Genomic DNA, 25,449 nt, shown 5'->3' with positions numbered 1-25,449 from the left:
AGATGAGTCACAGTGATTCTCTCTCTCTCTCATATTTAAACTGAGACGTTTGCAAGATTGGATTCTCGTGCTAACACCTGGATGGAGACGTATGGCCGTCAGCTCAGCGGTGCAGTGGAGTCTGCTTGCCTTGATTGCGCTCAAGGAAAAGGCATAGATGATGAGTCCCACACCTTTTCCTCCATTTCCTGTTCTGTCTGTACAGCCTATCTCTGTGTGCAGCCTCCACCCCATCACACACACACACACACACACACACACACACACACACACACACACACACACACAAACACTTAGGTCTAAGGCACCCCCATACACACACAACTTCCTGAGTGCGTCCACTAAAAGCCCTTCCTTCCTCACACAGCTGCTAATGCACAACTAATGAGATTGGTGAGAGGCTGATGGAGGCTCAGAGATACTCACATTCAGACTACATCACCCATAATTCAATTGGCTCTCTTCCTACTCTTTGAGAACCAGAGGTTTTAAGGGCATACTGCTCCAACATACAAAGCCCTTACTCACAATCTTTCCTCACTGTTCACAACATAGAAATGTAATAACCAGAAAAACAGTGATAAAAAATTGCCGCTGTGTCCTTCACTCTCACACTGGTCAGTTCAGAGATGTTCCCTCAGCTAGTCAGTGGTGTGGAACTGTTTCACAGGTTCTATAAGGGCTACAACACCCATCTTTTGTGGCATATATTATCAGACACCCTTCCTAATTGTTTTAGAGTGTATTTTTTATTTGTTTTGTGTCCTGAATTTCAATTTAAATTTCGTTTAAGGGTCTTCATATCATATGATCAATCCTTTGCACACATAAATCAAGTTATAACACCTGTTTTTTGCCCTTTCTTTTGTCTCCTTATACTTCATCTTTCTTTCCTGGAGATAAAAAGCGGTGTTCTTCCAAAAGAGTGGCTCATCTTTCTCCAAAGTGCTATGATTAACATTCACCAATGATTAAAGTGACACAGTCACATTTCGCTGCTTCTTGTTTCTGAGGTGAATTAATTGTATTAGCACATTGCAATGAGCCAAAGTGAACACGAAAATCATTCAGCACCGCGGAAAGCATGACACTGCAATATTCTCAAACAAAGCAGCAATCAACAGCTAAATATTTGAATTACAAAATCACCAGAGATGCAAGACAACAGTAGGTTTGTCGAGTTTCATTTCATACGGAAACATGCCGCAGCACCATGGACCAAAGAAGCCACATTATGTTATACAAACCATCAGAGAGCGAAGGGGAGAGAGGGGCCACCATTTTGCACAACCGGAATGCGCCTGGCGCTTATTGCTTCCCGGACTCATTTCATCGTGTCGCAATAGATCTCCTTTATGTTTTCCTTGTCCTGATTTCTGTTTTCTCCATTACTTCTCCCGGCTAGACGACTACAAAAGACAAGGCATCTGTTTTCAATCACAAAGAGCCCCCACCAAACCAAGCGGCAACAACACGCGTGCTTACATGCACATAACACACATACACATACACACACACACACACACACAAACAGCAATTCCAAGAAGAAGGAAATACACTTCACTTGGTATTTAGGGAATGGGAATTTGATGTCAGTGTAGGGAAAGGAAGGGTAATCACATCTTTTTCTTTTGTTCTCTTTCACTCCCTCCCTCTTTCCGGACCCTTCGTGGGAAGAATAATTTAGCCGCAGCAGTGGTTGGATTTCAAAACACCGCACGGTTTTAGATTTCATTGGTTTGCAGCTATCACACATGAAGCAGAGGCACTTTGGGGAAACACGCTAGTTTCTTGGCTCATGTAATTTTAACATGGCCTGATGAGTGGTAATGAGAGCAGCCGTGACTCCTGCATGAGGCGTCCTGTGCACTGGTGTTTGTAAGTAGGAGTGTTTAGCGTTATGGTCTGTTAACTAAAGAACGGAGGTAATTCTCATTCCAATAAGCCTTACACTCGCTGTTTGTCTTCAGCCGACTGTGCCATGCCCTCAGGCGCACTTTGAGATGGAAAATAAGCCTCTGCTGTCCCAAACGTACTAAGAGTCTCTGAGTGAGTGCGCCGACCTTGGCTTAGCTCCTTCCCGTCCACATAACGAAGTTGAGCAATTAACAGGAATTGCGATTGCGGAATTCAAAAAGGCAGCGAGAGATTCATTCCTTTCAGTGTTTTGCCTGTTACAACTGAGCTTTTCTACTATTAAAAGCTCTCCTCGGGAAATGACCCGTGCACGGCATGCTCTTTTATCGCTGTGTATAAACCCCTCTGGTCTGCTTGAAAGTACCGGAAACTTTAAGACTAAAGCTGGCTTGACATAGCAAAGCTTCTGGTTGCATGCTGGTAGTTTTGTGATTGTAATTTCATGCAACACACTTTGTGATTGTAATTTCATGCAACACACTTTACTCAACAGGCAAATTTGCACATGAACCATCCTATTACTCCACTAGCTTTTACTGACTTGTATTTTTACACATAGCACGTTTGCTACATATGTCATGTGCTACAGAGTGCCACAAAAGGTCTTTGAGGGATGCCATTGATGCCATAAAGAACCATCTATAACATCAAGATTGAGTGGTGGATTTTAAAATATTTAAAAGATTCTTCACATTCACACACACCTCCTAAAAACCAGGGTTCTTTATGGAACCAAAAGTGGCACTTCAATGGCATCTTTTAAAGAGGTCTTTGCAGCACCTTTATGTTAAGAGTCTATCTATCTATCTATCTATCTATCTATCTATCTATCTATCTATCTATCTATCTATCTTATATTACTGCAGATTTTGAAAAGTAATGTTAAGTATCTATAGTGGTTGAAGGTGATTTCCCACTGTGCTCATTGAGAACCATATCTCAGTTATTTCCTCTGTAGTAACAGCTGTTACTTTCAGCTGGATACTCCCATGTTTTTCAGAAACATTGGATTGTGTATTTGTGGCTCTGGTATCTCAAAATATGCAAAGCGACCAGAATATTAATCAACAGAATATCCTTTTGATCCACTGAGCTAGTGAAACTGATGAGATGATTGGCTATTTCCTGAAGGTTGTGAACTTCTGCAGCTGAGTTTCAGTGAACCTTTAAGAACGTTCAGTTATGGTGCAAATGACATGCAGAATATTTTATGATATCCAACCAAAATGAAACTATTTACAAGAAGGTTATGACCAAGTAAATATATCTGAGGTTTAATAATATGAAGGCAGCATTATACATTTTATTTTGTGGTACTATTACAACATTGTATATGTAATTAGGCCTAGCTTATAGATACATCACAATAAAATAAATAATAATAACTAAATAACTAAAAATAACTAAAAACCCGTTTAACACAAGCACTATTCAGAAAACATTTCTTTGTTTTCTTGAGCTGTGAGTGACAAAACAATTCAAATTAAATTCCACAACTCTTTTAGAATCACCACAATCATTTTTAGGGGTTAAAAAAACAGAGTTCTTGAAGTCAGAGAAACACAGGTATAATCACACAGTGTGCTGAGACTCACACAACGGACTAATAATTGTTGATTGCTATTAATAATAGGTGACAACTGTTCAGCCTGCGTATCATGTGACCTCAGAGTGGCACAGAAGCGCTGATCTAGCGTGTGTTTTCAGAAGGGAGCTCATGCTAATTACTGCTAATTAAGTGCAGAAGCAAGCCTACATGCTGAATTCTCATAAGTCAGGGTTTTACAGTGGACTGAATGATGCTGCAGTAATCAAAGTGCCGCAATTACTAATCAATACCACAGGCACCATAAACCAGCTAAATGTTCCGTAACTCCTCGGCCTGAAGAATCACAAATCTGACGTTAAAGCCGTCTAATGTGAAATGGCCCTGTGTAATTTGGAACAGATATGTGATAATAAGCCATACGTGCAGTGAGTAACTGGATGAAAATGGATCTCTGTATATCAACTGATTTCCCCAGTGAGCTCAGTGTACTCTGAAAACATTCAGCCTCAAAAGACTCAGCCTAGATCAGCACTCTGTCTGTAGATTTATTATACTGCTCCCTGTTCCAGTCTGTAGAGTGTTTTCATATGTTTTTTTTTAAGACAAAAAATTCTTAACATCAGAGCAACAATGTGAGATCCAACTAAATGTTTTTCTAACTTTGTAAAACACTTTTTATCAAAATCATATTTCATTATTTATAAAAACTAAAAAGCAAAAATATTAATTTGCAAATATAAAAAATCCTCCAAAAATGACTGTTTAAGCTTAGTGTTAGGTATAAAAGCAAATGTGTGTGTGTTTATTGGACATGCCAATCACCCAGCAGTAGGAGTCTCGACGACAGGTGCAGCGCCGACTCCCACAGCGTAATTTACTTCTGTGCTCATGGTGTTAGAAGCTCTCACTTTCCCTCGTTCTTTCACTCTCTCACACACACACTTTCACACACTTTAGACTCACTTTCTCCCTCTTCCAGTCTGACCTTGGCTGGGTTATTATAAATGCCTTTAACTGCACTGACCTCTTTCTCTTAATTTTCCAACTTCTTTTAAAGTCTCTTCACAGAATAAATGTCTAGACACACACACACGCACACACATATACACAAACTTGTTGGTTGTTACAGGGGCACAGCTACCTCTCTTGGAAAACAGAAGACCCTCACACAGATATTTCTAACTACTAAAAGAAATCATCACATGCTAATAAATATGTCCTAAGCAACTTTATTAATTTTCCCTCCACCTTAAATAAATAAAATTAACTGCCAAAATGGTCCTCCCCAATTTTTGGCAGCAGCTATAACCATGGCAATATTTACAAGGCTTCATGCCACCACTGGTCGTATACTATAACTGTTTAACCCCAGTTCAGGAATGGGTAACAGAAGTATTTTTTACATTCCATCATATAAACACCACATTTCTCAGCTTAACTCTTTCAGCAGATGGCATGGATTAAGCTGTGAAACAACTAACCTAGCTAGAAAGTTGTGTAAGCACAAAACTGGGGTAAAGAAAACAAAAATTGTTGGAAATGGAAAATACATGATGAGAACATTGAATTAGAGTGGAGCTACAGTTAGTGTTGCGCCCACAAAGCGCCATGGTTCTAAGGTTGTGGGTTCAATCCCTGCTTCAGGTCACTGTTTGTAAGGAGTTTGGAGAGTTCTCTCGGTGTGGGTTTCCTTTGTGTGCTCTGGGGAATTGGCTATGCAAAGTATCAACAGGTGTGAGTGAATGGGCGAGTGTGTGGTGTCCAGTGGTTACCCTGTCCAGGGTAAATCATTCATGCTGAACAGGATGAAGCAGTTACAGTAAATACACAAAGGAAACGAGAACCAAGTCTTTACAATGTCATATTCCACACATAATATTATTAAAATTATAAAGCCAACTAACACTGTGGATTGTTGTGAGTTCCTAAAGTAACTACACCTCTTAGAAAAACTGTTACTGTGTATGTAACTGTACAATATTTTTTTTTCTGAGAGTGTAAGCAGATAATATATAGTCAGCTATTGTGACTCTCTGGTTCGCAAGGCTACATTGTGGTAGGTAGATGTGTAGCTTTTGGTGGTCATCAATATAATGATGTACTAGCTTTTAAACTGCCACCAAATCTATCCCCAAAGTTATAACAAGGCCACCATGAAACAAAACGCGAGCTCTGCCACTGACATTTACAGGGTTGAGTAAAAGACCCTGAGTCTCTGCAAACGTAGTAAAAAAACACATACTTATACATACACACAAAGTGCACAATAGCAAAAAAACAGTAGCACTTCAGCAGTGGAGAGAAGGGCTGGTACTTTATTAGCGTGGCTGATCCCCTTTCATTGTGCACTACTCAGCAAAACATGACCAACACTTCAATGCTGAACTGTATTTCAGGATACCAAGCCCACATCACAAAGAACACACACAGAGCTCAATGGTCTCTAACACATCAGAACATCCGGCAGGAGCTGCTGAGGCCAGATATGACAAATGTATTTAAATTAGTCATTAATATCGAAATATTTTGTTTGTGTTAATGCAAACATGTGCGAGTTCTACACGTTAATGGTGCTGGGATATTGAGATATCTGATGTGTTCTGTGAGATAAACATACGTATCCACAGGGAGCCAGAAAACACCAGAGACAGCTTCCTGTTCCTACGGTGACTGGTCATGTGACAAGTCCCCCCCCAATACACACACACATAGCCTGAACATTGGCACAAAAACCCTGAAACTAGAATTTCACATAGTAAGACTGCTTCATCTACGGATGCAGGAGACAGGAGTTAGAATGGTCGCCTCTTTTAAAAAGCAATTCTTCACCCCCAATTGCTTCTTCTATAAGGCTGTGACATGTGGAGAATTAACAAGCGTATTTTCCACACTCCTATATTGCTATATAACAGCCCAGGGGGATAGTTCTTTGCTGCTTTGCAGCGAGAACAAAAAGCATTAGGGTACACGAGCGCATACTGAAAGTAATCAGCTGCACTAATTAACAGACGTGAGATGTGCTGCACAGTAAACACACACACACACACAAACAACTGTGCATACATGCAACACATGCACTCACACGTGTGTCACATCAACATGTTTACTTGTGGTATCCAACAATGCATGAAAGAACGTATGAGTGTATATTGATACATATTTCTGTATAAATACACACAAAGCCACACCCACACACACCCCTGGTCTAATTACAAGTTTGTTTTCCAAAGAATAACTTGCAGAAAAATTAAGCTCTCTGCAGAGGACACAGTATTTTACAAGGGCTGTGTAAACACAAGCTTATGACTGTACACACACATACACCATTTCGCAAACAGGAGCCCTACCACTCAGAAGTTAATGGTAAGAGGTTTTAAAAAAAGCTACATGCTTAACAGACATTACATATCAAATGCAACCAATAAATTACAAGAGTAAAAGTGAATAAATGTGGAATTAGTTAGAATTCATGGTATTCTTCAGTAGGTTTGGCAAACATCTGTATGATTTAAAACAGGATTCTCACATTCATAAGCAAGTATCACTGTTTCTCCCGGCTGGATAAACGTATGAAACCATTTCACCGGCTCCAGCTTCCTGGTTCTCTCCATTGACAATGACTCTCACCTGCAGCTACTCTGAGGGTCATTAATTCTAGTACTTTGTATGAGTCAGTGTTTGCAAAGACATTTTCCTCTTCCTGAGTTCTGGGTCTTGTTATTGTGGTCAAGTTGAATTGTTACTGACCTTAGACTGTGTTGTAAATTAAGAAATGAAGCTTAACACAATAAAACTAGTATGCACATGCATCCTGCCTACTCACATCCTTCTTCACATCCAGCAAGCAAGTTAACATTTATAGAAGTGATTATATGGCACGGTGGCGCAGCAGGTAGTGTCGCAGTCACACAGCTCCAGGGGCCTGGAGGTTGTGGGTTCGATTCCTGCTCCGGGTGACTGTCTGTGAGGAGTTGGTGTGTTCTCCCCGTGTCCGCGTGGGTTTCCTCCGGGTGCTCCGGTTTCCTCCCACAGTCCAACGACACACGTTGGTAGGTGGACTGGCGACTCAAAAGTGTCCGTAGGGGTGTGTGTGTCTGTGTTGCCCTGTGAAGGACTGGCGCCCCCTCCAGGTTGTATTCCCACCTTGCGCCCAATGATTCCAGGTAGGCTCTGGACCTACCGCGATCCTGAACTGGATAAGTGGTTACAGATAATGAATGAACTATATATTAGGTTTAAACACTATGGAAATTTTATTATAACTGTTGTAAATACTTTGATATCAAAAAAGCTGCATGTGTCTGTTTTACAGAGAAATGTTTGAACTGATTTCACAGCAAGGTATTTTCACCTATCTCCATTTCACCCCTCACTGCTCGTTAACACATTTCACACAAAAACAGTCAAAAGCATCCATATCATCCATGTCTGATGAACAGTAGTCTATTTGATTATATTCAAGGATTACTTCATATCCATATTGTTGACAGAATCCAACAGAGATGACACAGTTTGACTCCTGGTATGCAGAATATAGTGAAAATGAAGATAATGAGGTAGATACCTCCAAATAGTTGAATAATATACAAAGACACGTATGGTATTAACCTGCTCACAAACCTATGTATTAATATCTATGCGTATTTGCTTGGAGACAAACACACACACACACACAGGAACAAAACACATATATACCTGCACACACACCTCCTGTCCTCCTCTCTTATTATATCTCAGAATCCACAAAGCAGTTTTTCTGCCTGCAGGAAGAAGTCACAATGAAAGGCGAAGATACAGCTCTACCTGTCAAATTACCTTACTGCTGCTTAGAGAGGAAAAACTGCACTGGACACAGAACACTGAAAACACAGTCACACAGACACACAGACACACACACACACACACACACACACAGAAGAATGTAATCCTTTCATACCAAGTTAATTGGCATGACTGATGAGCACAAATTGAAACAGTGAAGGTCTGCTGCAGCAGAAGCAGATGAGTACAGTGAGGAACTCAAAGCGTGATTCCATTAGAAATGCTCCACATTTTGGATTCTGAACCCTCCACAGTGTTAGCTCACTGTGGACAGGAAGCGTCTGTAATGCTGAATGTGATATTCACTGTGCACATAACAGGTAAAGTATCAAAAGCACCAGAGTGCTTAGTAAGCTTTTCTCTCCCTCACATTCTTCTTTCACGACTCACGACTGGGACTGTCTGCTCTGTACTCTCTGGCGTTTATAGGAGACGCTGTGCTGCAGACGACAGATTGTCTGGAGCATCAGAGCAGCAAGCTGAAGGTATACTGATGCAAACACACACAGGTTGGTTTGTATACAATGTTGGGTAACATAAATGTCAAAATCATACGAGTGTTCTGCGATGGACCAGTACTCTGTCCATGGTGTGTTCCTATGTTTGCACCCAGTCCCATGCCTGGATGCAATCAGAGTGAAGCAGTTGGACAAGATAAATTAATTAATTTAAAATAATCTAAGTGTTGGCCGTTTCATCAGGAAATTGCTTGTTTGCCTCAGCCATCTGATTTCCCCTATCAATACAGGGATGTGTTAACTAACGTAACAATGTTGTGCAATTAATGTCCTCTGTGTTCTCCTCCCAGAGTGTTGAACTGTGTCAGCCACAGTTTGAAATGAAGCAGTCTTATGAGTCGTTTCTCAAGTCTTAGAAAAAATATTTGCAAGCCTTCACCTTCCCAGCTTTGTAGAATCCTATAATTGGGGGAGTCTTAGCAAGTGGGTGAATTTGGTAATGACTAAAACTGAGGAGTAAATGAGGTATAGGTATGGAAGTAATCATAATGAAAAACTGTATGTGCCCCATCTGTAAGAATTCTCTTAACCTCATCCTTTTTCATCCTCAGTAGCCTGAAAGTACTTGAAAAAAAAATGAAGTGCTTTAGACGTTCATACATCCACTGGAAGCCAAAGTACAAACAGAAGGTGCTACCCACTACAACGACTTTGTATAGCTTTATTGCGGTTATTGTTTTTTTCTATTTAAATAAGACTTGACATGAGATATGCTTCTGCCCACTTCGAATGACCTCCTCATACATTCTCTCTTGCTCTCTACCGCTCTCTCTACAAGGTAAAAATAAGAAATTCACAAATAATTTGGAGCATTATAAGTCTTTTTGTCATATGATTAATATATTAATGTTATTTGCTGAGATTTTAATCTGGTGGGTATATATGACAATGTTGTTATGTTAAAGTGCATCTATATATTCCCAAAGTACATGATATATTAGCAACGCTTGGGTTTAACAATGTGAGAACAAAATGCTTTACAAAGAAATGTACACATCCGAACACACACACATACAGTGTAAGGAAGATGAAGGAAGTGAATTAGATTTGTAGATATGGGGGAGACATGACCTAGAAGAATCTCTCTCTCTCTCTCTCTATATTTCTCTCACTCTCTTTTTTTATTCATTTTTTAAAAATAATCAAAACCCCCAAAGATTAATTCCACCCAGACAGTCAAAATCTAAAACTGCACTATTTTCATTGGTAATTGAAATGAGAAATAATCATTAAAAACACTGTTTGTTCTCCTTGCTCTTTTATTCTGATTAGAGCAGGGGCATTCCTAATGTTTGAGCAGCAGCAGATGAAGGTACATTACAAAAGTGATTTATAATATCTGATCCGGTTCCATTTTTAACCCGACTGTCATTCGAATTTAGCCACTGCCGATTTGACTCTTTATTCAGAACTCCTCCAATCACATTTTGCAACAAAGCCAATGTCACCTAACAGACACCCAGGAAACATCTTCTGTGTTTTTACCCCAGGGTGTCCTGAATTTGGTTTCACTAACAGCTAAAGGTTTACATTTCCATGTAACATGATATCAATTTACAATATACACACTGAAAAAAATACATTCCAAAATGTCCATGTTTATAAAATATACTACAACAATATACAGGGTGGGCCATTTATAAGGATACACCTTAATAAAATGGGAATGGTTGGTGATATTAACTTCCTGTTTGTGGCACATTAGTATATGGGAGGGGGGAAAATTTTCAAGATGGGTGGTGACCATGGCGGCCATTTTGAAGTCGGCCATTTTGGATCCAACTTTTGTTTTTTCAATGTGAAGAGGGTCATGTGACACATCAAACTTGTGAAAACAATGGTGTGCTTCCAGTATCCGTAGTTTCAGGTGCTACACATCTTGATGGTATGGTGTGGTATATGGGGTACAAAGATAGTGGGGCCAACTACGGATACTGGAAGCCTCTGCTAGCATTTCTCCTGCGATGTTGCTATCAATGTGTGAAGAGTGGGAGAAGAGGGTTGCATTGACAATCCAACACAATGGACAGTACTTTGAACACATTTTACAAGTGGTCAGAAACTTCTAAATAACTCATGAAAGAATACAATTATATTTAAACCAAGAACACCATTGTTTTTATTGTGAAATTCCCAATAGGTCTGATGTGTCACATGACCCTTGTCCCATTGAAAAAACAAAAGTTGGATCCAAAATGGCCGCCATGGTCACCACTCATCTTGAAAAGTTTCCTCCCTCCCATATACTAATGTTTAAGGTGTATCCATATAAATGGCCCACCCTGTAATTTATATATCAGTTAGTGTCAGCAAGAATTGTGTAAATGTACACAAAAATTTTAGCACAGGGAAATACCGTACAGTACATTAATGCAGCTAAATTCAGGACTCTACCACCAATGAAACCTCTTTTATAACAAAGTGCAGTAAGGACCCTTGTCCAAAACTTCAGGAGGGGACAATGTTATCTGTTTGTGGAGTGCAAAAAGCTCTGTGCTAAATCACTTTGGGACAGCACTGAAACAATAAGATACTGACAGAAAGAGAAATTACTACCCAGCCAGCGAAGGGCTTACTGGCCGGTAGTTCATGTTCTTACCACTCTCTTAATGCATTTCACAACCCGATACAAGAAGGAACAGTAGCCACAGTATGAAAGAACCTTCCTTCTGGTTAAAAAACTATTTTAAAATAATAAAAAAGCAGCCAAGAAAGTTTCTAATGCTTCTTCTCTTCCTCAAGTCACTTTACACCCCATCTTTCCTTGTTGAAGCAATACAGAACCGTACACATATCATGTGATGCACCTAGTCAATGTCTATCTGCATGGTTAAAAATTGCTCCCAGTTGTTCCTTGTTCTTCTAATGTGTATTTTTAACACTTGTCTTTATCGTTTCCTCTGCCTTGCACTGTGTTGTGTGTCGTAGTTGTTTGTTGTATTTGTTTCATGGCTGTTGTGTTCTGTGCAACTTCACTGTGTTAGTATCAGTGTTCATAGCAATTTTCTAGTCTTGTGTTTCTTTGTTCACTTTTTAGATTTCTTTGTTACTTTGTTTCTTTTGATGTTGTTCATCACAGACACTGTAAACAAAACCAACGTGCATCCTTCCTCCTTGCCTGCATTAATGTTACAATATATTTTAATGAATTTATAAACTGCCGTAGGGCGGCACAGTGGCACAGCTCCAGGGACCTTGAGGTTGTGGGTTCAATTCACGCTCCGGGTGACTGTCTGTGAGGAGCTTGGTGTGTTCTCCCCATGTCCACGTGTGTTTCCTCTGGGTGCTCAGGTTTCCTCCCATAGTCCAAAAACACACATATTGGTAGGTGGATTAGCGACTCAAAAAGTGTCCGTAGGTGTGAATGTGTGTCGCCCTGTGAAGGACTGGCGCCCCCCCTCCAGGGTGTATTCCCACCTTGCGCCCAATGATTCCAGGTAGGCTCTGGACCCACTGCGACCCTGAACTGGATAAGCGGTTACAGATAATGAATGAATGAATGAAGACACTGCCATTTGGATTAAAATGTGCTTCATAAATAATTTGCACTGTTATTTGTTTATTAAGGTTTGGTTGATGGCTTCTCAAAAAATACAGAATCCTGATTTTACAAACTTAATATTAATACAAAGAAGCTCATACTGTTACTACATAAAAAATCTAGCATTGTGTGTAATGCATTCAAATTTATTAGTTTAACAAAATGTATTTATTTGAATCGTTACACTACATGTTTATTGTTCAGTTAATAAGTTATAGACTTCAGTGTTCACTTTACATTACTTGGTAAATACTATCAATGTTGTATAATGCAGTTATAGAGAAATAGAAGCTGAAGCCACTTAACAGCATTTATTTATTCTAGGACAGGTTGTTAATCATCTGGACATATTGCTCCTCTCTTCCACAGTGTCCACTGTGACATGTTTTCTACTGCATTTTAACCCCAAGTATGCCTTTCTCTTTTAAAGTTTAGTTAGTATCAGTTACTGTTTGCAACTGAGCACACTGCAGTGCTGAATTTTGTTGTTCTGGTTTTGATCTACACTATATGCCCGGAAGTTTGCAGACACCCCATTGTGGACACAGATGTTCAATTGTGCAGGCACAGCTTGTATAATCTCCACAGAAAAACATAAAATGAAAAGAGACGCTTTGGAGCAGCTGCAGTTGGGCCTAAGGTCACCATGCACAATGCCAGTCATTGGTTAGAGGGGTATAAATCCACAACGCCTGACCCCACCCCTTCCCCCTCCAAACCCCTGAAACATTAGGCTGCACTCTGTGGGGTGATGGAATCACATTCAAAACCACTGAGATGAGATGGAGTGATGTATGTGTTCCAGCACTAACCATCCAACACCAGAACCTGCCCTTAATACTGTTAAGAATAAATGCCATCAAATCTTCACAGCAGCTGTTCCAAAATCTAGTGTAGAGCCTACCTAGAATAAATGAAACAAGGTCTGCAGTAACAGAGGGGACACATTCCTTATTATTATCCATTGGATCAGAAGAAACACTGGATGAGCAGGTGTGTACCATAAAAATATTTGGCCAAACTCTGTATCAGGTTTGAATGAGAATATGCAAAAACATGCAAATTCTGCGGTTGGGTTTGAGTGAGAAAAGAATGTGGAAAAGTGGAAAGTTCACTTAATGCTTAATGCATTTTGAATCAAAAAGTTACAAACATCACTCATATTTTCGTACTAGAAAAAAGAAAAATATGCTGCTGTGCAAACAGTTTTGGAAAAGTGTACTTGGGACTGAAAAATGCTTGTTAGCAATAGTAAGGGAAAAAAATAATAATCGTACATCACTACAGACAGTACACTCAATCTGCTTCTACAGAAGGATACACAAGGATGAGAAAATATAATTGCATCTGTGTCACCAGCTCAGCCTCAATTTCTTGTCCATATGGCGTTATTACCTGGACATGATGCATAAGCAGACCGACATAGACTCGTCATTTTTTTGGAAGGATGAGCAAGTCAGATATTCTCTACCAGCAAATTCAAGGGGGGATTTACAGATGTCAATCAAGCCTCCTTTCAGCGTTTTTGGTGACCACAGTTAATCATATTCACTCTGCTTGTAGGATTCTGCAATGAAACAGGATCCAGACATCTTTGCCAAACTCAAGATGGCTCGAATCTGGGTTAGGGGACATGTGCGGTCACTTTGGTCAGGGACAGACTTATTTTAAACACTAGATAAAGGCAAGCAAACTGTCAGGTTTAAAGAATACTTGAGGCATGAGATTAAAATAAAGGGTTAGGCATTACTGTCCAAAGGGCATCCAAACACGAATGATAAACAGCCTGAAGTCAAACAGAAACGGGGTAGAAATGAAATAAACATGAATCGTGAAAGATGTTCAGAAAGGCACAACAGATTTGTAGCGATACGTCGCATGGAAGTAACTGAAAACACTGATCAGAAAAACTTTAATGATGAACTGGCCTCTGATAGGCTGCCGAAGTGTCACATGTTCCCTGCAGGACCCTGGACAGCTGAGGCAGGAGGTGGCAAGACACAACCACCTCAGGCTCCCAGAAGCCAAAGGCCTTTTAGACCATTTTAGACACTTGTTTTTAGACTGTCTGTCATTCAGTGTTCACAAAACATAATGGAAATGTAGCTCTGGCTGCAGTATGGCATTTGGCGTGGCAAGGTGCAAAAACATATTGAATTACAAAACATGGTGTGATGGTATGTTTTAGTCTCCGAATAAGAAACTATAAAGAGATACCTATAATGTTTTTTTTTGAAAAACAACTGCTGAGAAAAACAAGTAAATATGCTTTTTAATTAAAGCCATTTGTTAAAATCTGTCGCTACATGAAACTGGGCAGTTTTACACAACCATTCTTATGTGTGTGGTATATATTGTTCTGCTCTTATACTCATATCGGGTTCTAGGCAGTGGGACGTTTAGCAATTTCTGCAATGTGTCTTAAGGTTTTGTGGATTTGGGTCACTGGAGCTGGTCATGCATCAGCAAAAACAGGCCACTTCTCCTTACAGTTCACAACCACACACCTTCAAACTATTCAGACCACTCTCGCTCAGACAAATATGACAGTAATTTACTCTAAATGCACAGCCCGGCCACCACCAAATGTGCATTCTGTTCAATGAGGTATGCAGCTGTCTAAGAAAGCAACAAGTCCTGTTGTTACCTCTGGGAAGCAGACAGCAATATAAAGAAAACACCTTGTAATTCAGCATAATAGGCTGAAGGGGCAAGAGCACTGTGATCACCAATCAGAAGCAAATCGGGGGACAGCAAAAAGAGGGAGGGTGGGATTTTATCGTCCTCTGAGCCTTAGGCATCAACAGCTCGGTCACAGTGGACAGGCATGAGATGATTGCCCAAGTTATCCTCTCCTCTCCCGTGTAAACACACGCTGTCCTCACTAACAGCGCACTCCACAGTTCAGACAAAGGCTGACCAACAATGCAACCCAGCAGTCATTCCACCCTCAGTGGCTTTAGTTCAGCTCTGTGGCTGTCTTTTCCTGGAAACACTTTCTTCACTTTGGTTTTATATGTTTTATCAGAACTAAATTTTACAATTGAATTTTGCCCTTTATGCCGTATTAAAAAATAAAAAAAACAGCTGTGAAAACGAGGGTCAAACCTTCACGCTACTTAGACCAGTACTTACAGTCCCAACTGACCAAAATATGAACATTTAATAGATTTCAGCTAAAGGTTTTTCCATTTTTTAGAGTCTTTGTTCTGACATCTATGTTATAATAGTTATTATTTCTTTATATGTGAGCACCCTCTAATAAAGTATGTAATTATTTGATTGTATTCTATGTTTGTCTATAAGATTAGACAAACACATTCATGCAAGCATTACTAATTAAACCATTAAGATATTGGCTCATCTCTTTATATTATATAGAATGAATAAAAGAACCAATAAAATAGCTGTTACATAAAGGCTCCTTCATAATATTATGATAGCATTTCTCGCTTACTCTTGCCTGCTGCTCTCCAACCTAATAAATAAAGCTTCTTCAAGCTAAATATTCAAGGTTTGACTGTATACAGGTTCAACGCTGTTTTCTTTCTGCATTTGAATATTCTTTTCAGCATGTTTAGTACTGTCATGTTATTACAAATAAAAGCATTGATAGAGAGGGTTATGAATACAAAGGGCAGATCTGAGTGGTTGGGCATGTTTTGGAGAGCATGTTTAACTGTGCTTTAGCTGCTTGCAGGGAGTGTTAAAACAAGAGAAGTGCCCTTAATGAAAACAGCTTCAACAGGACTAAGCTGGAGTGCTTGTATTTAATTCAGTGAGCCTTAAGCCAGGCCATTTAGCTCTTTTAATTGTGTTTCTCTTGTTGTTGGGAAGATGCATGTGGCAATCTACAGCACAACGTCCTCAGAACAACAGCTCGGCTTCAAGGTGACTCCTGCATTAGCCACCGAGACTCTTCCTGACCATTCTTACTACTACTAATCGTAATAATAATAATAATAATAATAATAATAATAATAATAATAAACAGCAATCATTATTATAGTAAGTATTTTAATCATAAACATTAGTAGAGTTAGGGTGCTTACACACTAGACAATGCAAGGACAGCAGACGCATGGGCAAGCAGCTTTTGTCCATCTAGAATGTGTGTACATGACTTTGTAGTGAGTTCGAAATTCATAGGAAAACGAGACATTTTACAACTGGCAGGAAATATGGACCGTCCAAAACCAGACAAAGCAGAATACACAGGCACACTTTACCAGTCTGCAGTAAATGTTTATATTCATATAGAACTGGAAAAATGTACACTGCCCTGAATAGCCTTTCCTCCATTTTGGGTTTTCATCTGTCGTCATTCTGTGCCCGCCCATCCTCATTTGTATTAGTTGACGTGCATCCATTTCAGAGTCCATTGCAGCAAAAGCTAAATTGGCTTGAACTTTGATTCTTGCCGCAGAGTTGTTAACTGCATAGAGGCACGTTTGTTGTCCATAAGAGTTGACGCAGAGTTCTATCTGAAATATATTTGAGGAACCTTGGCCCCAAACCAGAATATGAAACGTATTTTAAGCTTCGTCCAGATGCCAATGACAACAGTATCTTCAGATGGTGTTAATGTTTCAGGATCAGTCGAGAGTGTATAGGGGCAGGTGAAATTTAGTTGTTTCATCAGAGATCTATCTTTCTTTTTGTCCATCTGTCTGTCTGTCTTTCTTCCTAATGGCCTGTGTGGTTTATTAGAGAGAGGAGACGGTCACTAGTGGGCGTTTGGCTGTGAATGCTGACAGGCGTGCATTTAAATGGGATTTATGATATATAAACCATCTGCATCCTGACAGCCCAAATCTTATGAATAAGATACAAGACAGAAGCTTTGAACATCTCACTCTCCCTCCCTCCCTCCTTCAAACCTCCATTTCTGCCTCTCACTCTTTCTTTTATCTTCATGTATCTTCATCTCCAATATATGGTCAAAGATTTGCTTATTCAGTGTTTGCAAATGCAACATTTCTTGTGGAACGATGAATACTGTCTCAAAAGTTCCCTCTTAGTTGCAGTAACACCTTTCATTTTTCTAGGATGCTGGAACATTTCAGTGAGTATTTGATGGAGGTAGAGGTTCCAAAGTTTCCTGTTTTATTTTATGGTCTATTTTAAGGATTATGTAGCAGTGGGCACAGCTTAATGTATGTGTCCATAGTGCCATACAGTAGCTGATGCAAAGAGGTATTTCCAATGGTCCTTTCCTTAAGATTAATATTTTTCTACAACATCAAGATCATATTCCATACTGTGGAAGGAGGAAAACCGCCAGATTATGTTTGTCATATTAGTGAAAGTTATATTTCCCAGTTCAATGCAGCAATAAAGAGTACAGGATCGGGCTCCATTTAAAAAATCAGTTTATCTTCAGCGATTTGTGTAAAACATCTTTATATTTAGAGTTTTTGGCTTCAAAACTGAATTCCAAGATGCTGCTAAGATACAGTCCAGTTCCCTCAAGAATTTCTAAAAGCTCTGGCAGCAGACCATCCCCCAGTGCTCCCCTGCCAGTGCTTTTTATAAGATTACATCTCCTCACAGTTGTATAGGTTTGTTTACGGTCATTTGCAGTATTTAAATGCTAATATTAAAATGTCACATCTTGTCCATGTTGGCTATGTATGTAAAAATTCATGTGAAGTGTGTTAGGTTACGGATAAAAATAAAACCTTTTGATGAACGACTGGTCACTGATCACAGTCAACAGCATCTTCACCATCCTCCTCATCCATACGACCCATCAGTAGCAGCTACAGCATAAAGTGTACTATGTGTGCATAGCTCTGAGAAACTTACCTTGGCCATCTGGGCCTGCACTCCACTGGCCTTGAGGGAGGCCACTGCTTTCTGAGCTGCTGCAGGACTGTCGAAATCCACAAAGCCATAACCTACAAACACACACACACAGCAGAAAGGGCAGAGAGAAGAAAGTCAAATCTTACTACATCTTTTGTGCAGACCATAATTACAAAGTTACAAAATGTGTGTCTTAGAGAGAGAGAGAGAGAGAGAGAGAGAGAGAGAGAGAAATACAGATTTAGAGAGAGAGAGAGAGAGAGAGAATGAGAGAGAGAGAGAGAGAGAAAGACAGAGCGAGAGAGAGAGAGAGAGAGAGAGAGAGAGAGAGAGAGAGAGAGAGAGAGAGAGAGAAGGGTGGGGGAGGGAGGTAGGGAGAGAGAGAGGGAAGTGATTAGGGGGCTACAGTAGGGAAAATCTTTGGCTCAAGGCTCATGCTTGTCAAGTATTTCTTCAGTAAAACGTCAAAAGGATCCGGCCAGGCTTTACACAGGACACTCAGCTAAATACATTCATTTGTGCTAGCTCTCTCTCTCTCTCTCTCTCCTACTCTCTTTTTTTTTCAATCTCTTTGTCTCTTTTGGTCTATTCTTTCTCTTGGTCTTTGTTTTGCGCTCTCTCTCTCTTTCTTATGTGTGTGTGTGTAAAAACATACGATCTTGTCCTGTTTTTGTATTTTTTTTATTCTTTTTGAAAGTCTTTTTTAGATTTTGAATTTTTGAATGTTCGGAGTGTAAAAAGTCAAAAAAAGTCTCTCTCTTCTTCTACATGCATCTTACTCTCGTCTTATTTTTTGCAGTCTTTTCCTGTCTCTATCGCCTTTTCCCAGAATCCCCCTCTTCCCCTCTCCCACCTCCTCCTTCTCACTCATAAACAAAAACATACATACACACACACACAAAAAGAGTAATTTGGAGTTCAGAACACATGGTGTAAACTTTCATAAGCACAGCACATATAAATACTGAGAGAGAAGGCAATATACAGAAATGAGCAGATGTTCTAGAGACTGCAGATGTTTTAAAAGCTTTTTAAAAGTGTGTACAAGAGAGACAGAATACCGCAGGCCAGGACAGCCCTGCTTCTGGTTAGAAAGAGCAGTGACCGTTTCTGTGTTTCTGAGGCCATTGACCTCCCGGGTGGAGCAGCGGTCACCAGGAAGTTGGCAGGGACAGAAGGTCCGAGTTTAAGAATGCAGAGATGTGAACTGTACACACAGCGATACGCCCAGTTTAACCGCACACAGGAATGAGAGTGAGCGAGAGAGAGAGAGAGAGAGAGAGCAGACATTCGGAGGAGAAAAAGCAGACGCACACATGCATGTGCAGAAATCACAGTTATGAGCGTTTGGCTTACAGGGTCCATTTGGAGACATTCCCTAATTAAAAGCATAAATGCAATGCTTTGAGTGACCACACACACACACTCTCTCTTTCTAATCTCTGTTCCAACCCCCCATTCCCCTCTCTCAAAAAAAGCTACAGAACTTTAGCAAAAGTATTTGGACACACACAGTATGCTGGGCTGCCTTCAATTTTAGTTCCAAAACAGGGAAAAGTGGGCCAAGAGAGCGAGAGAGAAAGAGAGAGAGAGAGACAGACAGACAGAAAGAGAAAGAGAGAGAGAGAGAGAGAGAGAGAGGTCTGTGTAATTGCACTAGTGTCATATTCAACATACAAAAATATTTACACTCACTCTCTAATGAGGGGTCTACTTTTGAGCCAAGTATGAATTAAACTTTTACACCTCTTTTTTTTCTCTCCATCTCATTCTCTCACACTCTAGCTGGAAAAAAAAACAATGCTTTGAAACTGAAATTATACTTTTTTGTTATTGTTTCTTTCATTTTCATCTTGCAAACCAATATATAATTAATACTTCCTATAGCAAAAAAGCTGCTGATCTGAGGATTGCTTGATGCAGAGCATATGCGGGGAACACCAGGACGGAGGCGTTTATGAGCATATGTTATTATATAGCTCCATGTAATTAAGAATGCTAGCACAGCAGGACACCACTGTGACCGGCCTAGTGTCTTCTTGCATAAACAGTGAGAATAAAAAGGCAGAACAATGTTTCTGGAGCTCAGATGTGCAGAGAAGAGCTTTGAACTTTGACATCAGTGAAGGAGGCGTAGCGGCGACTTCCTCGTACACAAAGGAGAGAAATCAATGAGCGTCAGGGTGGCCATGTGATCCCCTCGAGACTATGCTTATGAAAACCAGTTCCAGTTGTTCTGAAAGGCCCTCTATATGTGCATAACTCTTACTTACAGTTGGTCTTCAGCAGGCATCTGCTTTTAAAGCTGGACATACTAACATCAGCAAATTCACACGGCTCAGTCGAGCATGACAGAAATGTAAAGTGAATGAAATTATCTTATATATATATATATATATATATATTTACTTCCATTCCCTTAACTCTTCTGTAATGGGCCTGGCTCCCATGTCTGTTGGCTCTGAGCCCATCAGGGTGGAGGGGGTTGGCTGGGTGGGGAGGCCGAGGAGGGGAGGCTATCTCTGGGAAAAGGAAGTCCTCTAAAGCCTGGAGTGATTTCCTCTGTTTCCTCACTGCTCTGGCTCGTACTCTGTCTCTGTCTCTCTCTCACACACACACACACACAGAGTTGTGATTGCATGTTGTGGTTGTATTGAACTAGATAAAAATGAATGTGAACGCAGGTTCAACTGAAGGGGAACAGTCACATTCAGCTATTTTTTGTGTCAGAAGGTGCTGCCCTTTCCCAGTCTTTCAGCAGTGTGTGAAAATGACTGACTTTCATTCCGGCTCATTCTTCAGCTGCACCAGTCAGCGCAGAGTGATTCAGAAGAAATACGTTTATTAATTTCACCGAAAATTCACAAATCTAAACGGGTGGCGGATGACGGAACACTGCCCTGCAGTTCAGTGCACACTTGGTCGGCACCCTCATTACAAACTGAAGCAGTGCTGTTGAACTCTGCGAGGTGGAGGAATCGGGCTTTATGGGTTCGGAAATAAATGTTTTCAATATCTCCCCAACTCCAATAAAATGTCAGGATTTGTGTTGGGAACGCTTATTTAGAAGGCCTGAAAAAAGATCAGAGCTATTGGACAGGATGACTGGTCCCCTGTATCTCTCACACTTTCTCCCTAAAAACCTGTTGACGCAGCTCAGTAATGTTTATTTCATACACTCCGTGTTATGTTCTACTCATTTCACTAGTCACAAGAATTTTGGTTCTACTGAATTGTCTGTAACTCTCTAAATCAGTGGCCATTAATCTTGGGCCTGGAGATTTACTTTCTTGGTAAATTTAGTGCACACCACTGTCTGCTCCTCCACACCTGCTCCAGTTGCTTACATTATGAAGCTGTAGCTCGACCTGGATGCGTTTGAGCTGGGTAAAGGGTCAACGTGTTAGATGATGGTTAGATCTAAACTCTGCAGGAAGAAGTCCATAGGGAGATGGTTGGTGACCACTGCTCTCAACAATTGAACCCTTAGATATCTAATTCAGTACTAATTATGTTCTCTGTAATGACACAGTGTTCCCAAGTACTCAAGATTTTTAATATATTCTCAGAAAAGCATTGTTAAATTCATTCATTGCCTTGTAAAGGCTTATCGTGAACCTATTCATATAATTAAATACATAGTAATAATGTGCAGAATTATATTTCCTCAGAGCAATAACGTTACTTCTTTTTTCTTCTTATATATCAACTAAAATGTGATATGGACAGTGCTGAAATACTGTAATTTCAAGACTTCGAATAAAATCTTGTCCCATAAACTCAAAGGTTGAGCTTTTTCATTTCTGTGAAGCTGCCTTTTTTGGATTTACAAGGCTTTGTTCCAACAGCAATGACATCTAAGGGGTAAAACTCTTTATTCATTACACAATTAAACTCTCTTAACATGCATGAAGTGAAGAGTAGAACCATATGTTCTACACACACTCACAAACATGTAACATCAAGCTGGAGAAGCTAGTCGGCAGCAGATTGTATCCATGGCAGAGTGTCTCCTGAAAAGCGGATGTCTGCCAAATCATCGATTTCAGTCAGACACCTCCCTTGCCCTGTGGCTATTTTTAACACCCCCTGCCTCCTGCTCCCACCCTCTCCCCCTTGGCCTGCACTTTTTACATCAACACAGGAGAAACCCTGCTCTATTTCATGCCATCGCTAACCCTTTTAGTCACGCTAACTCTTATCCGGCTGGAAGGGCTACTCTGACAAGCACTCGAGCGCTCATCCTGTTGTAAAGATTATCCCAACAATCACCCACACACTTCTGCTGCTCCAGAAGCCTCTCTCGACATCATGTAAACGTTTATCGCTTTCTGAAGACGAACGATGATCTCACACCGGTGCTGCAACCTTCTGAATACATCAACTGCCTTAAATATTTGGTTCAACTGACAGAGTCTGTCACCTTTAGACGGCCGTGAAATGCCACGGAAGATCACAAGCTTATCTTCAGCGTCAGTTCTTCAGTAACATCACTTACCTTTGCACTGGTTGGTGTTTTTGTCCAGGATCGCCTTTGTTGACACTATTTTCCCATATCTGGAAAGAAACAGAAGAATAAACACAATCAGCGAACCGTACAGTACTGCACCAAAGACAGCGACCACCCAGAAGTTATAACATTTTCAGCATTTATCTCAAACAGTCATTAACTAAAAATAAGTCAGGAAAATCAGATATATGAATGCAATTGCATAAGGGAGAAAAATATATATTTATTATTATAATGTTTTCAAATGTAAAAGCAGGTGTTTCCAAAAAACTATATAAAAAAAAACCCTATAAAAAGCCCACAGATCACTTCGATCATCATCAGATCAACAGAAGTTAAAGGATTCCTTTTGTTGCAGACAGGAAAAAGAAATCAGACTCTAATTGGGGGGTAAAACAAATAGTTTTTCTACTTATCTATCCACTGTGAGAAACCAAAATGCTATGGGTCTAAAAAGATTACTGGCTTTCGATAAACTTTTGCTAAGTGAAGGAAAGACTGAAAACATGCAAATTAAAAAAGAAGCTGCTGGTGAGCTTAGAAAACTGCAATAACCACCATGCGCCCAAATATCAAGAAAAAAAGAAATCTCGGTTTTAAATCTCTGACATTTCCTCTGTGCGAAAAGTCTGATAATGATTTAATGGCAGATTTATACTAATATGTATCTACTATACGCTGTGTGTGCTGTATGTCTGTGCGATTGCAAGTGTAATTGCTTTAGAGCTTTATGTTAAAGACAGCATATCGAAGCTTCCTCACACTCTTGCTCATTAAAAGTTTGGACCAATCTCCAGAGGGAGGAAGGAAGTAGGGTTTGGGATGGGTCTAAATCCCCCACCCCCTCTTCATTAAGACCTTTACCAGGGACTGTTTATCAATATATTCTTATACAGTCCAGAGAAGAAAACTTTAAAGCGAGAGTAAACAAGGGATGAGGGGAGGAATAGTTTGGGCACAAGGCTTAAGCTGCAGACCCATGTGAATTAATTAGATGCTGTAAAGCACTAAAGCTGCGTGAGAGACTCCCTGCTTTCTTTTCACTTTTTCACCTCGGCTGCAGAATACAGCTCTACACAGCCACGTCATTCCTTGTCGAACACTATAACCGGTGTCTCAGGCCCTGGCAGGCGAATCATTTGACTGATAAAGTTAGCCAGGATTAAAGTTTAAATAATTAATCAGCATCGGTGGGAGTCCTGCAGATAGAAGACATAATAAATCATTACATATATCACAGGAATATGATATTTCTCTTGTACGATATTTCAGCATTTTGCGAGTTTATGGGCTGTGGTTTATTTTTTATTTTATATTTTGGGTGTTTACTTTATCCGGAGTTCATATATTAATCTTTCAAATTTAACGCCTTCCGTTTCCCATTTTTAATCTTGGTTCCTGTTAATGTTTATTCCTCTTGTTCTGAGTGAGTGTTTCCCGGATTTATGTAACGCTGCATTGTTACAATCCTAGCTGTAAAAAGCACACTGTGAATAGAACTAAATTGTATTGAATGTCAATGTGCAAAATAAATAACAAAAAAAATAAAATATCTAATCCCCTAGAAAATTGAAACCGTGTTTTTTTAGTGTAGGAGCATGTGCAGAATACACCTCTGTCCTAACATGAGACTCTCTTAACTACGAACATAACAGACAGTGGTTTGCATAAAAGGTGGCTCGGAAGAGACAGAAAGGCATATTAACATTTGGATACACTGTTTAAAAGTTAAAATCGTTTTAGTTCTGTTTCATCTTTAAATCATAACTTATAACTCAAATAATCAGTGCCGTTCTCAACAATTCGCCATTAATTACAAATGATAAATATATAAAGGTATCCACATGATGGGTAAAGGATGGCACACCCTCCCCCTCGCTCCCTTCCCTCCCTCCTCCATCAGAAAGGTAATAAAGTTCCTTATCTGCTCCGTATCCGCCAGCAGAAAGGGATGAATGATATAAGAAAGGCACTCCCAATGTGACTTTTAATTAATGTTTAATGCGTCTCCTTCCTCCAGGTAAGACGAGAGAGTATATTACCCCACTTTTATAGGGATGGAGGCGTTTAATAAAGGAGGGATCATTTCACTGTCACCATGAACAGCGGCGGCCCATCAGGCTTTCATGCCACCGACGTCGGCGAAACGGCAGCTAATTCATCTGAATCTCACAAATCTCCGGCGAGGAGGCTTAGGGCGAACGACAGCGATCGACTGGGAAGAGAAGTCTCAAGACATTTTACATGTCGGAATCATATGAGGTTCAGCTGTTGACATTTTTTTGTCCTCAAAACACAATAGAAAATATAAAGCGATGTGTACAGAGCTGCGTTTCGCATAAATATCAGGCTGTACCATCGCACAATCTGCAGCAGTGGCTGAGTGTTTCTGAAAATGTGGATATTCACAACTCGAGTATGGTGGGGAATGTTTACAGGAACAATGCTGATGTTTGGATTTTTGCTACATATAATATGGTGTGTCAGTAAACAAAGCAGCTGCCTGGAGGACTGGCTGTGACCACATAACAGAGACCCAGAGACAGGAAAACAAGTGGCTGTGTGGGGACAGAATGCTCCAAAACAACGGGAGAGGAACACCAGCCAACATCTGACCACTCTGCTGGGGCTGCTGTCATTCTCTCACGCCAAGCAAGACTTACCCATAACTCTCAGATTTAGATCTTAGAAAAGGTGGGAAGGGCCTTGGGCCAAGCTGTAAACTTATGTTATTTACTAATCACTGTCAGAGTTAGGTGTAGGAGGAGGTGGAAGTTGTGTTGGA

The 25,449-nt window shown here is 40.2% G+C and overlaps 1 protein-coding gene across 3 annotated transcripts in view; it reads right to left on the bottom strand.

Annotated features, from left to right (window-relative positions):
- Positions 1 to 25,449, bottom strand: part of rbms3 (RNA binding motif, single stranded interacting protein) — a 205,356-nt gene that overhangs the window by 86,753 nt on the left and 93,154 nt on the right. For all 3 annotated transcript variants that reach the window (XM_066682766.1, XM_066682767.1, XM_066682765.1), the window contains exons 3-4: positions 22,653 to 22,711; positions 18,155 to 18,246 (exon numbers count right to left, since the gene is read on the bottom strand). In XM_066682766.1, the coding sequence (XP_066538863.1) occupies positions 18,155 to 18,246; positions 22,653 to 22,711 (151 nt within the window). The remainder of the gene's footprint in view (positions 1 to 18,154; positions 18,247 to 22,652; positions 22,712 to 25,449) is intronic.

The sequence above is a fragment of the Hoplias malabaricus genome, chromosome 10 (genome assembly GCF_029633855.1).
Source record: "Hoplias malabaricus isolate fHopMal1 chromosome 10, fHopMal1.hap1, whole genome shotgun sequence".
Taxonomy (NCBI): domain Eukaryota; kingdom Metazoa; phylum Chordata; class Actinopteri; order Characiformes; family Erythrinidae; genus Hoplias; species Hoplias malabaricus.
Note: the sequence above shows the minus strand (reverse complement) of the source record. Positions and strands in the feature narration are given on the sequence as shown.